At 46.5% G+C, this 16,199-nt stretch overlaps 1 protein-coding gene across 1 annotated transcript in view; it reads right to left on the bottom strand.

Moving 5' to 3' along the window:
* ITPR1 (inositol 1,4,5-trisphosphate receptor type 1) overlaps positions 1-16,199 on the bottom strand; it is a 163,560-nt gene that overhangs the window by 92,490 nt on the left and 54,871 nt on the right. Inside the window, exons 10-22 of the mRNA XM_059856856.1 lie at positions 15,587-15,682; positions 14,520-14,564; positions 11,533-11,684; positions 10,551-10,650; positions 9,952-10,112; positions 9,080-9,221; positions 8,442-8,600; positions 7,706-7,878; positions 7,336-7,455; positions 6,061-6,255; positions 3,765-4,016; positions 1,784-1,925; positions 695-848 (exon numbers count right to left, since the gene is read on the bottom strand). Coding sequence (XP_059712839.1) covers positions 695-848; positions 1,784-1,925; positions 3,765-4,016; positions 6,061-6,255; positions 7,336-7,455; positions 7,706-7,878; positions 8,442-8,600; positions 9,080-9,221; positions 9,952-10,112; positions 10,551-10,650; positions 11,533-11,684; positions 14,520-14,564; positions 15,587-15,682 — 1,891 coding nt within the window. The remainder of the gene's footprint in view (positions 1-694; positions 849-1,783; positions 1,926-3,764; positions 4,017-6,060; positions 6,256-7,335; positions 7,456-7,705; positions 7,879-8,441; positions 8,601-9,079; positions 9,222-9,951; positions 10,113-10,550; positions 10,651-11,532; positions 11,685-14,519; positions 14,565-15,586; positions 15,683-16,199) is intronic.

Below are 16,199 nucleotides of genomic sequence, written 5' to 3'. Positions count from 1 at the left end.
CTGCAGTGCTTGGAGAAGCCCCCTGCCCTCTCCCATCACAGGCACTACCCAGCTTTACAACCAAGCCATGGACAGAAAGAATTCCCAAGGACAGCATCACTGGCCAGGGAGGGAGGGGATGGTCCTGCTCTGCTCTGGGGCAGCCTCACCTCCAGCCCTGGAGGCACTTTTGGGGGCCAAAATGTAAGATCTAAATATGTTAGAAAGCACCCAAAGGAGGCTACAAAGGTGGGGAAGGGACCAGGGGAGAAGTGATATGAGGAGCACTGAGCTCTCTTGGTCTGCTCAGATGGGGCAGAGCACACTGAGGTCAGACATCACTGGGGCTGCAGCTCCTCCCAAGGGGCAGCTCCCAGCTCTGCTCCCTGGGTCAGGGATAGCACCCAGGGAACAGCTGGAGCTGGGCCAGAGCAGGTCAGGCTGGACTCTGGGAAAGGTCCTTCCCCAGAGGGTGCTGGCACTGCCCAGGGAATGGGCACAGCCCCAGAGCTCCAGGAGCCCTCGGACAGCAACACCAGGGATGGCCAGGGTGGGATCTGGGGTATCTGTGCAGGGCCAAGAGCTGGGCTGGATGATCCTGGTGGGTCCCTTCCAGCTCAGGATGCTGTGTGACTTCACTGTCCACCCCACAGTGACATTTTGGAATGAACTAGAGCCACCCAAGAACTTTCTGTCCTACACTTCCCAGCCTTACCTTTACTTTCCTCGCCTTTTGCCATCTTGGTAATAGGGAAGATGGTAGTGATGTGCACACAGTCTAATATAGCAAGGAGGATTTTGGTTAGTCTGAGGAGGTCACAGAAGTTGTAGAAACCAAAATATATCAGATTTCTGGCTAAGTTAACAACCTACCAAAATAACAATAAAAAGCCTGATTAATACTAAACATTTTGCTATCACAGTCAAGTTGTCTTAACACAGTGACAAGATCAAGAACCTGGCTGAGGGTCACATTTTATCACAATATCTGGGAATTCTGCAAGACTGTCTAGTTCTACATCACAGCAGAAAGTTTTCTACTTGCCTACAAACAATGCAATGCTTGCAGTTCATGTCTGTATCTGCAACTGATATTCTAGAGCTACAAAATCAGACTCTACTTGTCTCATTACAAAACAAGACTAGAGGGAAGGTACAGATAATTTTTATCATTGCCTTACAAAAAAGATATCACACCCATAAAGCCGAGCTTTGTAACCTCCAAGCCATAAAGTTCCCCCACAAGTCCACCCCATAAAGACCCACATAAAGATATCACATACAGGGCAAATATTTAACGTAGCCCCATTGTTAGAAGCACATGACACCAACTGTATTTTTTTCAGGATATCACAGCTTTTCTTAAATTAATGGTTATTTGTTGCATGGATTTGCAACATTTTATTTGCACAGACTATTAACAGGTCAGTAAGGCACAGGACACTTTTTCTCTTGGTGAACATGACTAAAAGCTCTGGAGGCTCTCTGTGCATGCAGTGTTTAATTTTTGAGATATTTATTCCAGTAAAGCCTGGCTTTGGAATAACACTGAGAGCCCAGAGAGTAAACAAGGCTGCTGCAAACCTCAGACAAATTGAACTGCATTAATTGTATTTCAAGAACCATCACTGCAAACTCACAAACTTCAGTGGGATTACTTGCACAAGGAGAAAGGAGCCAGCTGAGGCTCAGCACTCACTAATTGCACCCACTAATTACTTGCCAAACTAACTGGTGCTGAAAAAATAACCAACATTCCACCAAAAAAAAAAAAAATAGGATAAAATCAGAACTGGATAACTACCTCAAAAGTGAGCTTATTTTTCTCTTTATCAGAGAAAGGGAACCTCTGACACACCACATCTCTTAAATATTCCTCTACAAATTCCATTGTTTGTGCAAATCTCTCCTTAATTTCATCTTTGGAAGTTCCACTGCTATCATAGCTGAAGAGGGGAAAAAAAAGAACAAAACAAAAAAAGAAAACAAAACGAAACTTAGCATGCAAATACACAGGGCTCTTTTCCCCCCAGTACAATTTTTCATTGGTTTGTCAAAATCTAAGAAAAGCTAAAGGCTGGTAAATAATTTATCCAAAGGAGGGAGTCAGGTCACTGACACCAGAATTTCCTGGCTTTTGTTGGTTTATCCCATATGCTCATTAGGTACTATTTTGAAACATCTGAGGAAAAGAAAAAAAAAGATAATTTTGTCCCAAAAAACACAAAAAGCAACCTCATTATTTGAGTGGAAACAATGACAAGTGATGGGCAGCACTGAGGAGAACGGGTGGCCAAGAGAGGCTGAGTGGGGATGGTATTTTCCCTCCAAATAAAACCAATATATATGCAAAGCAGGTTTTAATTTTTAATATAAATTCTAGGGTTTTTTCTCAGTTTGTGCAGAGTGACTTTGAGAAGGACAATCCCACCACCTCCCACAAATACTTCTGCTTCCTGTTTGATCACTTATCACTGGTGAGCCCCTGCCAGAGCTAAAACCATTTGGTTTTATATTTTGGCCTTGAAATTTGGTTTATTATCTACTGCATCTCTCTCAGCAGAGAAAACCAGGCTGGCAAGGAGGGAAATACAAGAAACCACTGAACACCTGCATTAACATTGGCAAGACTTAAATTCCCAAGATGTAACTTCAATTTTCAGTGTTCATTTTCTCCAACTGAAAAAAATGAGCTCTGAAGAGCTGAGTACTACAAATTTGGAATTATTAATTATAGAGTTAATACAAGTGGTCAAGAAACCTCATGCCTGCTCCAGCTGTGGTTTTGTGTAGGTTTTTGATCACTGTGCCAGAGGATTTTCCACTGGATGTTCAGGAATGTGTCCTTGTTTGAGCATCTTCCCACGTTTCTGCTGCTGCTGGTGAGCTCCCATAAGGACAGTCTGTTCTGAGGGCACCACACTCAGAGGAAATGGCCCCAAATTGGGGAGGTTCAGAGAGATTTTAGTGAAAATGTCTTCAGTGGAACAGTGGTCAAGCCCAGGAACAGAGGGCCCAGGGCAGTGGTGGAAGCACCATCCCTGAAGTGTCCCAAAGATGTGTGGATGTGACACCTGGGGACACGGCTCAGTGCTAAATGCTGGACCTGAGCTTGAAGGGCTTTCCCAAGCTTAACAACTCTGTGGTTCTCCAGCCAAATGAGGCAGGAGGAGAGAGGTCCAGGTCAGGACCTGTCCAGGTCACTCCAGGGTCACATGGCCCAGACACACTGTGACCACCGAGCTCACCCCACACACAGGGAGCTTACTTCATTCTCAGCAACACCTTACAGGGTGTTTGATTTACTTCCAAACAGCAACTCTATAAACAACACATGACCTCAGGACTGATCCTGCCTTAAAACCCCACAGAGGTTGCACACAGGTAAAACCTTGTAGAGTCATGGCTCAGGCCTGGTGCTTTGGCTGAGTACAGCTGACGGCTGGGCTGATAAGGATCTGTGAGAATCAGCCTGCACTTCACAACCAATCCTGTCCAGAACCAATCCTGCAATCACACCTGTCCCAGGGGAACCAACCTGCAGCTGGGAGAGGAGGGACAGGTACCTGCGGGAAGCATCTTCTACCCAGGAGACAAGAACACAAACACCTTTAGAGAAGAAAGTCTTTGGCAAGCTCCATCAACTAGTGACCCATGAGCTGAGTACCAAGCAAGCAGAAGGAAGCAGAACACTTCCAGCAAGCCACACAAACCCCAGCAGCGAGGAAGGGAGCCGGGTGAAAAGCCGCCCTGTGCGCAGCAGCCGCGCCCCCAGCAGCACTCACTCGTCGATGGCGATCTCGGAGGGGATCTCGGACCAGAGGCGGGCGTACTTGACGGGGGTCACCTGCTCCTGGGGGTCCCTGTCCACATGCATGTGCAGCATCAGGCGGCAGAAGGAGGCGCGCAGGTCGTAGGGCAGGTTCTCGTCGGCCATGCAGCGCAGGATCAGGTCCACGTCCAGCTGCCCCGAGATCTCGTTGATGGCCAAGTACTGCCGGTCCAGGCACATGCGAGCAAAGAGGTTCAGCTGGTATCTTCAGGGGAAAGGGAAAGAGAAAATTATTTGTGTTAATCTATGTGGGCTTGAGGATTATGGCTTAATTTCCCATGTAAAATACATATGGATATGTAGATACACCCTACTTTAACCCTTAGAAACAAAGTATATATAAATATATATAAAGTATACTTTATATAAATAAAAATATATAAATATATATTATAGATATAAATATAATTTTTATACATATAAAATTTATAGTGAGTGTATACAAAAAGCAAGAAGTTCAGCTGGTATCTTTGGGGGGAAAAGCAAAAAAAGAAAATTATAGGGGGTAAACTATGTAGGCTTGAGGATTATGGCTTAATTTCCCGTGTAAAATACATATGGATATGTATATACACCCTACTTTAACCCTTAGAAACAAAGTACATATAAATATATATAAAGTGTACTTTATATACATAAAAATATATAAATATATAATATTTTATAAATATAACTTTTATAAATATAAAAATTTATACATAAAGCAAGAGGTTCAGCTGGTATCTTTGGGGGGAAAAGCAAAAAAAGAAAATTATAGGTGTTAGCTATGTAGGCTTGAAGATTATGGTTTAATTTCCCATGTAAAATACATATGGATATGTATGTACAATCTACTTTAACCCTTAGAAACAATGTATATATAAATATATCTAAAGTATACTTTATAGACATAAAAATATATAAATATATAATATATTATAGATATAAATAAAGTTTTTATACATATAAAATATATAGAGAGTGTCTATATAAAGCAAGAGGTTCAGCTGGTATCTTTGGGGGGAAAAGCAAAAAAAGAAAATTATAGGGGGTAAACTATGTAGGCTTGAAGATTATGGTTTAATTTCCCATGTAAAATACATATAGATATGTATGTACAATCTACTTCAACCCTTAGAAACAAAGCATATATAAATGCATATACAAATACATATAGATAAGCATATAAAAATACTGATAAATATAGTTGAAGTATACTTTATATCCACAAAAATATATATAGTGCACATATAAAGCAAAGAGGTTCAGCTGGCATCTTTGGGGGGGAAAATGGGAAAAAAGAAAATTATATGTATTAATTTATGTAGGCATGAGGATTATGGTTTAATTTCCTGGGTAAAGTACATATAAATATATATATAAACTACTTTACTTTACAAACAAAATACCTACTTTGAAAGCAAGTATGTTTTAAAAAACTTTTATCTAAGAGGTCTCCTTTTGAGCTCCAACGAGCTCAAATAAAACCAGGTATTAGGAATTTTCCTGCAAGAATCATTTGAATGAAAGAAACAATTCAAAACAAAATGGTTATTTAAACAAATAATCTAGTTGTGCTTTCTGCACTGCCACAACTGAGTCTGTCAAATGACTCTCAGGGGTTTATAACCCAGACACAGGAATTTGGTCTGGGCTGAAACCCGACCTTACACCATGCCAAGAACTCGGTGTCTTGTCAAGTCATCTGGAAAGCTCACCCGTGTCAGAGCTGCCCAAAGCACGGCCTGGGCTGTGCAAACAGCCCTGCACCCCCTGCACACCCAGCCTGGGGCACCAGCACAGCCTCACACTGGTGCTGCTGCCAGTACAGGACCCCTAAAGGCTTGGGGAGCAAGCAGGAGGCACAGAAAACAGCAGTGACTTCCTGCAAACCAAAAGCAAAGCCACCCACCCAAATCCTGCAATCCCCAAGTGCCCCTGAACACAGGGATCCCAGTGGTCATCTGCAGGGGATTTTCTAACACCCACCAGCAGGAAACCAAGCACAAAGTGCTTGGGAAGTTCAACACACTGAATCAACAAAGCCTGAACTATTCTTTAAAAATCAGTTTAAACTGGCTCATGTCAACATCTGGACTCCTCACCATGAATAACTGTGCTTTCAGCTCTCACTTCTGAGAGCCTCCACCCTCCCTCTCTGAAGGCTGTTTTGTGCATGGAACAGGAGCTCTGCTCCCCAAGCACACCCTGGGCACCCAGGGCCTGCCCAGGCAGCCCTGCTGAGCTGGGAGCTGCTGGGTGCTGCTCACCTGTAGTAGCTGAGCACGTCCCTGTCCTCCTTCTGCCCCTCCTTGGCGTCCTGGGCCAGCTCCCGGATGCTCTTGCTGCGGATCTCCTTGTTGCTGTCCCTCCAGAACAGCCACACTTCCTCCTCATCCTCTCCAACCTCCAAGGCATTTTCTCCACTCGACACCTCCTCAAATTCAAACCGAGAGAGCACCAGCCTGGAGAGAAAGGGAGGTTACACTGCAGACCCACAGGCATCCTTCACGTCTCTTCTAAGACTCTTGCTAAACTGCATCCTGCCCTTGCAGCAGCAGCATTTTACTACACCAAATCACTGGGGTGTATTATTAAAAGCATTAGGCTGTAAGTTTTCCATTCAGCCTTAAAAGGATGAACAGTTCAGCTCCTTTCAAGGGAAAAAGATGAAGAAACAAGGAAGTTAAAGACACATAATAATGGACTTTCAAAACCTTCTTTACAGGAGAACTGATTCAAAGGTCATTCAGCAGACTAGGAAAAGGCAGGAGAAAGAAAAATTTGATTCATTCTGTATCCCATAAAGGCCAAATGGATCAGAACTTCTTTCTGTTTATGTGATGAAGTAACTAGAAATAAATCAGCTGCTGATACTAAAAAGGCTTCCAGCAAAGAAAATATCAACACCTCAAAAGAACCCCAAATTAAATACTCAAGGACAAATAAGTGATGTACCAATACTAAGAGTTCAAAGAAATAAATACATCCTTGATGATTTCATGACAAGAACTAAATGTACAAGTATACTCTCAGCCATTTGTGTTTTAAATACTACCTGCTTCCCTTTTGCAGTATTTTGATAATGGTTATCTATTCCCTAGTACATACATTGAATAAAGCCATCTTTACCAAAGGCAAACTGGAGTTGGTGCTGCTGTGAGGCCTCAGCAATGGCAGAGGAGAGCAGGACACCCAAACCCCACCTCAGTGGGAGGGAAGGTGAGCAGAGCTGGAGCAGCTTCTGCTCTGCTGCCAGCTGAGATCCCTCAGAGCTGGGGGAGGATCAGCCCAGGAGCCTGCACACCTCCCTGCAGAGTCTGGGTGCTTTGGATCAAACAGGAGAGATCTGAGGGGTTTCTGCCTGGGGGCTGAGGATGCACCTGGCAGACATCTGCTGTCCCCAGCCCTGCTCCCTGTGTTTGAAAAGAATCCCACACAATTAATTCCCTGTTTCCCTGAGACCTGCCAGCAGCGTGCTCAGCTTGGAGCCACCTTCCTTCTGCTTCACACCAGGAGAACCATCTTGAAAGGCACAAACTTACTTGGTTTCAATGAGGATGTCTGCATTGGCTGGGTTCAGCACGGCCTTGCAAATCAGCTCCTGTGTCACGGGAATAGACTTGTTCATGGAGACGCACAGATCCGAGAGGTAATCCAAAAACCTGTTGGAAAGCACGAGCCAAGAGGGTATCAATCACTGCTGAAGTCTACACTGAAGCAAGCTACATTTCAGGAAGCAAACATTCAGAACTCCACTTGAACAGTGCAGAGCAAGACTTGCTGCCCGAGGGGACGGCAGGGCGAGTGCCAGAACACAGTGAACTGGCTGTGCTTCCTCCTGAGCAAGCTGGCAGGTACAAACTTTTCCCAGAAGGAGAAGGGCAATCACATATTCAGAAATGCAGCTCTCACCTGGGCTCCCTATTTTTCCTCACGAGACTCACAAAGGTGTCAATCTCAGCAGCTGTGATGTGCTTCTCCAGGAGCTTGCGGTTGTTATGGAGCAGGGCTGTGATGGTGTCCTCAGCCAAGACATCATAGCCAATCTGCTTCTGCATGAAGCCAAACTGCTTGGCAATGTATTCCTTCAAAACACACAGGCAAGGAGGACGGGGGGTGTAATTAGCCGTCAGAATTCAAAATAATAACAGAAAACAGGTGGATGTTTGTCAATACCAACATCCCAAGGAGCAATCTGGGTTAGATCCAAATTGTTTGTGTGAAAGAAAGCAAACAATGACAGACAACCCTCCATCCCTCCCCTCTCTCCTGGCCTAGATGCAGCAAGGCATTTACACTTATCTGACAGGACCTTGTTTTTAATACACGGCAAAAAAACCAGAACAGCCTTAATTTACAGGGCAACTCTCAATGGAGCCTGTAGTCAGCAAGAGTGAACAGTCTTGAAATTCACCTGGGTGGGACAGTTAGAAATTCTGTTGTTTTCTTAAATCCCACTTAGAACCAGTGCTAATTGCACTATAGTCTCTGACAGATGAAAAACAGAACAAAACTGAGCAATCCCAAAACCTCTTGCTGACTGTGCAGCCACAGCAGAGCAGGGTTTACTTCACGGGATAAAGCTTTTTTTAAATTAGAGCAGAGGAACCATGCTGGTGCCATTGATCATGACAGAGGTATTTCCAACCTGATTTTTCCTGTAGTCCTGCTGGGAGTGCCTGAGCACCCTGTAGCAGAGCCTGCAGATGTGCCTGAAGGGTGCATGGCGCTGGTCCCCCAGCTCCTCCAGCCGCAGCATCGGCCCGTCCCCGCTGTCCGTGAAGGGCGCTTGCAACAGCTTGAAAATCTGCAGGTTTAGTAAAAAACACAGACACAGCCCCGTGAGGCACTGCCTTGTCCTGCTCGTAACTAGGGTCAAAGCTCTGTGCCTTTGTATTTCAAAAGGTACATCAGAAATAGGCTGCAGTCACCAAGGTTCTTGGCCACGGAGCAGCCCGGACAGAAGATGCTGATCACCTTTATTCAACAGCATCTGCTGGAATTTTTAGTTCAGCAATGGTGAGCCTACACCCACTGCCCAGAGCCTGCTGAAAGCTGGAAACTCAAAGGACCTTTTGGTGCCAATAATATGAGACCAAAGCTTCACGGAGCCACAGAATGGCTTGGGTTGGAAGGGACCATGAAGATGATCTTGTTCCAGCCCTCTGCCACATGCAGGGACACCTCTCCCACAGGGCCAGGCTGCTCCAAGCCCATCTCTGTTACCAGGTTCTTTTTTCCAAGAACTCTTCCCATAGGCAGAGCTCAGAGAAAACCCCAGCCTACCTGCTTTAGAATATTCTGCTCCCTCATCAGCTTTTGCCGTTCTCTGTTAGGTTTAGAAAACACCACCTCAAGGACATCCTGGCCAGAATTAGTTCCACCAGTTACAAAGTAGACCAAATCCTCCAACAGTTTGGTAACAGATCTATGGAAAAGCCAGAAGCTGTTAACATGAGAACACAAATTTTATGTGCTAAAAGAGCAGTGCCAGGCTAAGTTTGCACAGATTTCTAAATGCTAAGTGAAAAACTAACAGCAATTAGAGACTGGATAAAGCTCAGAGGTTTGCACAGAACTTAAAATTAGAAATTAATGCTCCCCCATTGCTGCAGCCTCACTGTCCAACAGCTAAACCAGAGCAGCAGCAAGGCAAGAAAATCCCTTTAGGACAACTCTACACTTGCCAAGTTCTATCTGGCACTTCTTTCAATTGCCACAAACCATAAATCAGGTGATAATCTCTCCCAAGGCCAAATACAAGGCACTGGCTATGGAAGCACAGGGGCCCTGGTGTGACACAGCCACCCCTGTGCTCCTTCTGTGTGGCCCCATTTTCACAGACACGGTCAGAGGATTTGCAGCAAGTCACATGTTCAGTCCTCACAGGATGGATTAGGAATTCCCACACTCCATTTGCAGAGGTATGCTGGGGATTAGTCCCCCAAGCTCACAACATTTCTCATGCTCTCACTTCATGGAGGACAAGAAAGGCTGGACAGACCAGGCCTGAGAACCTCCACTATGCACACAACATCAAATCCCATCAAGGAGGAAACCAAATCCCTCTTCTATAGCTTCCTCTGATAAAACTGTCAAAGAACCAGTTACTGACTACAGGAAACAACATCACCTGATCCCAATTCTGGCTTCCTTACCTTCTTTCATTCTGGGTTATTGTTCCCTTTTCCAGCTTGCCAGCAATGGAACCTAAAACTTTGCTTGCATCATTTGCAAAATCCAAGTCCCGAACCTCTGCAGGAGAGACTGGCACTATAGCAAAAGCTTCTTTGTCCTCCTTCACTGGAGAGGTCCCAATCTGAAAGCCAGAGAACCTTTATCAGCAAACCCCAAGGCAGGAACAAAGCAGTGGCTCACACTCAGTGATAATGAAAGAAAAGCCACCCTCTGCTTAGGCAGCATGGGAGCACAGCTGAACCCAAGCTCTGAGAACACTCTGTGCAAGCTCAAAGCTGTCCCTAAATTCAAAGGAGCAGCAGGTGAGATGGCAAAACGCTGCTGTAAGCCAGTGGAAAAAATATCCTGCTCCTGATGACTGTTATGGAGCAGAAGCTGAACAGTGTAACTAGAAAAATACCACGAAAGTGAGCCATTAGGAGCAAATATTTTGCACAGGCACTGTTCATTACTGTCACATGCTCAGTTTGTGACAGGCTCAGGGTGTGAAACTCCTGCCAACACTTTTGTGGAAGTACAGGAATCAAAGGATGTGCTTCCACAAAGTCACAGAACTTACTTTCAGCATCACAGGTTTCTCCTCCTCTTTATCAATTGGGATGTTGGTGCTGTGAACCCAGGTGTTGGTGCAGAGGTGCCTGAGCCTCACGTAGGAGTTCCTGAAAGAAAGTCAGGAGTGCCCCAGCATGAGTCAGCCTCCCAGCTGGGAAGCCTTTGCATTGCTGGGATTTTGAGATGCTGGCAGGAACAAGTGGGAAAGAAGTGTCATCCCTGTCCACACTGCATACCACAAGTGCAACAGCATTCTTATTGCCTCAGCTCACCCCGTGCATTCACCTGAGCAAGGTTTCTTCTGTAGCAAAAGAGATTCTGCTCCAGAACAGAGCCACAGCCCCTCTGAGCTGCTGTAACTCATCAGCTGCACAGCAACAATCTGAACCTCTTCCCATGCTCACCCTTCCACTGCTGTGAGCTGCCAACTTCTCCTCTTACCTCTGGGGTTTTCAGCCCAGAACTCCTGGATACTCCAAAATATGGGTACCTGATGATTTAGGGAGCTGCTGAATACATGGAACCAACTTGCTGTGCTTTCCCAGTGGGAACAGCAGCAAAGAGCTGTGTGCAGAGTGTGGCACTTGGAAGGGTGCAGCAGCTTTCCAACAGCAAGAGGTGCCACATGAACAGCAAAGAACACACAAACAACAGAAAATCCAGTGCTAAACAGCTGGTGTTACATCCTACCACAACCCAGACAGGTCACAGGAATGAATGCCTTGTCCTGATAGGATACCCAAGGCTTTTAGTCCCAGGTCATTCCTGGCAAGGAAGTCACTTAGGAAGTCACTCAGTCTCAATTTCCCCATCTGTAAAATGGTGTTCTCTTACATATACCTCAATTGTAAAGCACTCAAGGCATTTTCTAATTATTTCTACATTCATTAAAAGAGGAACCTGATTCCAAAGGATAAAAGGAAGACAGTCTGGAGAAGCTTTACTTGAAAATCCCAGAGAGCCCCCAGGCTGTGCAGAGGTGACTGTACCTGGGGACGAGGCTGTCTCCCCCTCGCAGGGTGGTGGGGTCCAGCTCGAAGATGGAGGAGATGTCGTTGCCCTCAGGCACAGACACCAGGGAGTAGGCCATCTTCTCCTGGGGCCCCCGGCCCCGCCGCGCCGCCTCCTGCTCCGAGTCCAGCTGTGGAGAGAGCCACGGCCTCAGGGGAGCCCTGCAGAGCCCCCCAGCCCCAGACACACAGGGGGCACAGGGACCAGGGGAATGGCTGCAGGACACCAGGAACACTGACAGCAGCTGCTCTGGCCACGCACACCCTGCTTCCCCCGGGTAAGTCCTGAGTGCCAGCACAGCAACTCCCCCTCCACGCAGAACTCATGTCTCACAGACAGGGCCAGAAGAGACAAACCCCCCAGCCATTCACCCCACACACACTGGGAGCTCTGACTGCTTTCTGACAACACACATCGGCTGAGATCCCCAATCCTGACACTGCCAGCTCTCCAAACATACCCCACACATTGCAATTATCCCTCTAACCACGTAATTAATGAGCTGAAAACATAAAAACCCAGCCACACCGTGTACCAACAACCTTGCTGGGAAATAAACAGCTTCAGCAGCAAAAATGGGAGCCACATCCATCAATCCCAGGCAAGAGAAACAAAAAGCCAATCAAGGAGTTGGAAATCCTGCTGCTCACACTAAAGCCTGTGCTGCTCACACTACAGCCTGTGCTGCTCTCAAGCACAAAAATGTGTTGCAAAGGCCATGGCACCAGAAGGATCTTTATTCCCAAGGTTCCAGCAAATCCCCAGCCTCCTCCAGCAAAGTAAAGATACATCAATTGGATAAAACCCCAGGGCTTCAGATGAAAGGACAAAAGGGTAGGAAAAAACAAAGATGAACTGAGAAAAAGGAACAACAACTTTCTCCAAATCCTTTTCTAGGGAGCTCCCAGCTGCCACAAGTCCCTAAAGAAGCCGCTCACTGTGCTGGCATGCAGGAACCAGCTGTCCATGCACCTCAATCCTGGCTGCAATCTCCAGGGTGACCAAGAAAGCACTTTCTCAGCTTCTCTGTGATGGTGGCACCCAAGGGAGTCAGCACTCAGGCACCTGCCTGTCAAAGCTCTGCTGTAAGGCACTGCCATCCTGGAGCAGATGGAAAAGGTATCCAGTGCTGCTTGTGCCTCAGGATACTCCCAAGTTAACATATTTGCAGTCAATGAACTTGGCTGCAAAGCAGTGACATTTAAAGTCTGATTTTGTAGATGGGAACAGGCAGTTATCTGTATGGAACAGAAATACACTTTGGGAGTGTGCCTTCAAGGGAAGGAGCAACTCTACACTCAGAGTCCATCTGGAGAGAAATTCTGGGAGAAATTCGCTCACTTGGAATGAATTCTCTGAATCTCAGCTGTCTTCCTCATCCCCCCCAGCAAGGGGAGGGAACACAGGGAGGGATACAGCTGCTCTGCTTGTCCTTTGGGAGACAATTGGTCACTTCTCCAACCTGGGGCAAAGCTGAACACGAGCAGTAAAGCAGAAAGCAGGAAATGGGGCAATTCAGGGAGCACTGAAACTCAATCCCAAAGGTGACAAGAGCAGCCCCCTTTGCTGCTGGAAGGTGGAGCTGGCACCTCACCCATGCCCATGGAAACCCCTCCTGCACAGCCCTCTGAGGGACGAGGAGAAAGCACCAACAAAAGCAGAGAGCTGTGCACAGAAACCCTGCAGACAGCTCGCCCTTGGATCACACTGGAGTTTGGATAAAGTTGGATAAGGCAGCCTACACCCTCCTGTCACCAGTGAAGGATAAACAATGTGGCAATTTCCTGTCAGAGCTGAGTTATGTGCTCCTGGTCTCTTCTTGCTGGTCTATTTTTGCCATCTAGTGGTAAAGAGACAGAGCAGGGAAAAAGCAGAGAGCTGAGACAGTGCAGGGATGTTATCCATGCACATGTCAGCAGGACACAGCACAGGAGCAGGGGGTCTACCTAAGCCCCTCAACACTGATTAACTCTCAAAACATTAACCCAACAAAACACCTGAGAATTGGATTCCCCCACATCCCAGGGAACAGCTGTGGGTGGGGTTTGTTCAGTTTTTCTGCCATGTTTATTGCAGTCAAGCTGCCAAATGCCACCAAGAAGTAATCAGGAAAACAGCTCAATATCTGAGGGCGAGGGAAGCATTTTAATGGCCAGGCTATAATGAAAAATCCTTTTAGGAGGAAAAATGCACCCTGCAGGATTTCCAGGCATCACATCCATCTCTTAGGAATGGAAGGAATAGCTCTTTGTCATACCCAAATGGTGCAAATCCTCCATAACACAGGATAAATGGCCAAGAAAGCTGCACAAGCCTGTCATCAAATCCAACTAAATAAATAAAATCCACAATGCAAAGTGCTGTTCCAGCTTTCTCTGTTTCCAGCTCCTGAAGCAATGCTGGTTCCCTCTGACACCAAAGGGAAGCTTCTGTCAATACAGAGCACCACACACTCAATCTTTGACACAACAACATTTACTGACAACACAGACTGGCTCCCACAGGAAAACCAGAGGAATGGCACTGGAATCACCCTCCCCCTGCCATTCCTGCTTTCCTGAGACAAGTACAGTAACAGCAAATTTGCTGTTTAACCACAGAGGTCAGACAGGCACAGCACTGGGGACATTCCCTCAGGGACGAGTCCCATCTGGTGTCACCTTGATTTCCAGCCCACAGGAGGACAGAGCTCCAAGGAAGCAAAGGTTGAGGAAACAGGAAGACAGAAAAAGATTCCACAGAGGGAGGAGCTGAGGGGGGTTCAGGTAATGTGTTCATTCAGTTCCAGGTGGGTTGTTCTGCACTAAGGTGTCAGCACCCACTCCGTGGACAGGCCTTAAAAGCCTCCAGAGCACTGTCAGGTTTTTAGTTTCTTCACTAACAAGGAAGCCTGGACCAGCTGTGCCAGGGTCTGTGCCAAGCCCTCCTGAGTCAGGGGCAGGACCATTCCCTTGCCTATACTTACTGAGGATTGACACTCCAGGTCATCTTCCTCATAGTCAGGGTTTACCTGATGGAACAGAATCACAGGCAGGTCAAACTCCAGCACAGCTGCAAGGGGCACACAGCCTGAGCATCACCTGAACTCCCGTGGGCACCAGTGCCCTGCACTGCCCCAGGCAGGCAGAGCACACTGCCCACAGCCAGCACGGCTCACCAGGCTGCACGTCAGTTAAATAACCTGCAAACATGCAGGGGAGTTCTCTCATCCAGGAGAATCACTACAGGAGCAAGAGTACAGAGTTAACCAGTTAATGCCTTCTTTTTGTTGTTTAAATTCCAAGTGGAATTTCCAGCCATAAACTACTGGCTTGGAGAAACTTTTAGAACAAACGTTATTCTAACCAGGGATCAGGTGAGCAATCTCCTCTGGGATATTCCTGTATGATCTCAGAGCATGTTTTTGTTTTGGCTGATTAGAAAACCCAAGATTTACTGGAAAAGCTCTGCACTGGATGGCTACTGAAAAGGATTTGCAGTGTGCATGTGACAAAATGCTTCTGGTTTTCCAATCTGCTTATCAGAAGAATATAAAATGGGATATTCAATCTGGACTTTTCTCTATCTGCAGTTCTCACAGAGTGGTCTGAAGTCAGTGTTTTCATTTTATACTCAGTTCTACGATTCTGCTCAAAAATCAGTGATTCAAGAGAAATTACCAACACTTGAATTCATTTTCCCCCAAAGGCTTTCAGTCATTTACCATTCATTCTTCAGTTAATAAAGTCACATTGAATCCAGTGCCCACATGACAGGATACTATTTAGTGCCTATTCTTTGCAGGAGGAGTTCTTGACTCCAGAATTCACACAAGAAGTGTAATCAGCTCATGACTACCCCAAACCACGATATTCTTTCAGCTCTTTCATCTCATCTCCTACATTTAGCATCTCTTCTTGTATTAATCCAAATGACCACTCTCCTCCCCTCCCCGTGTCCAGTTTCAGGGTGGGAAATGACAGATTTTGAGAAGGTGCCAAAGGAGGAGAACACAGTGTGAGGCAGGCAGAGGTGCCAGCCCAGCCCACGTACCTCTGCTGCCAGGTAGTGTCCCGTGGCCAGGTGCTTGAACCTGAAGAGGCTGTTCCAGTAGCCAGCTCCCCCCCGGCAGGGATCGTGCTGCACCACCTGAGGGACAGGGAACACACCTGGGATGCAGCACAGACCCCCCCTCCCTGCAGGACCTGCCTCATTCCACGTGCAGGGAAGGGCAAGCACAACCAGGGGCTGAGAAAAGACAAAACCACCTTTTATCTGTCACCAGGACTGTGCAGGAATGCTCTGAGCTGGCTGGGAATGGTTCCCCTCAGTTTGTGAATGAATTAAGGAAGGGGCTCTCTATGGGCATGTGCTGCCAGGTCTTGAAACAAATCCCTACAGAAGGCAACAAATCCATTACCCTATGGCTATAAGTACATTTCTGGCTGTTGAAAGTGGATGAGGGAAGACACCTGGAAATATTTCAAATGCAACAATGCTGTACAAAAGAATTATTATTCATATTTACTGACCAAGAGGGGCAAGGAGTGCCTCCCACACCTGTAACCCCATACTGGCTGCTCTGTGGTTAGAGTTAACCTGATTCCTAAAGAAAACTCATCACAGCTGACCTGTTCCTTTCAGGGAAGAACTCCCACCTGTCCAG

The sequence above is a fragment of the Haemorhous mexicanus genome, chromosome 11 (genome assembly GCF_027477595.1).
Source record: "Haemorhous mexicanus isolate bHaeMex1 chromosome 11, bHaeMex1.pri, whole genome shotgun sequence".
NCBI lineage: Eukaryota > Metazoa > Chordata > Aves > Passeriformes > Fringillidae > Haemorhous > Haemorhous mexicanus.
This window is presented reverse-complemented; position numbering and strand designations above follow the sequence as displayed.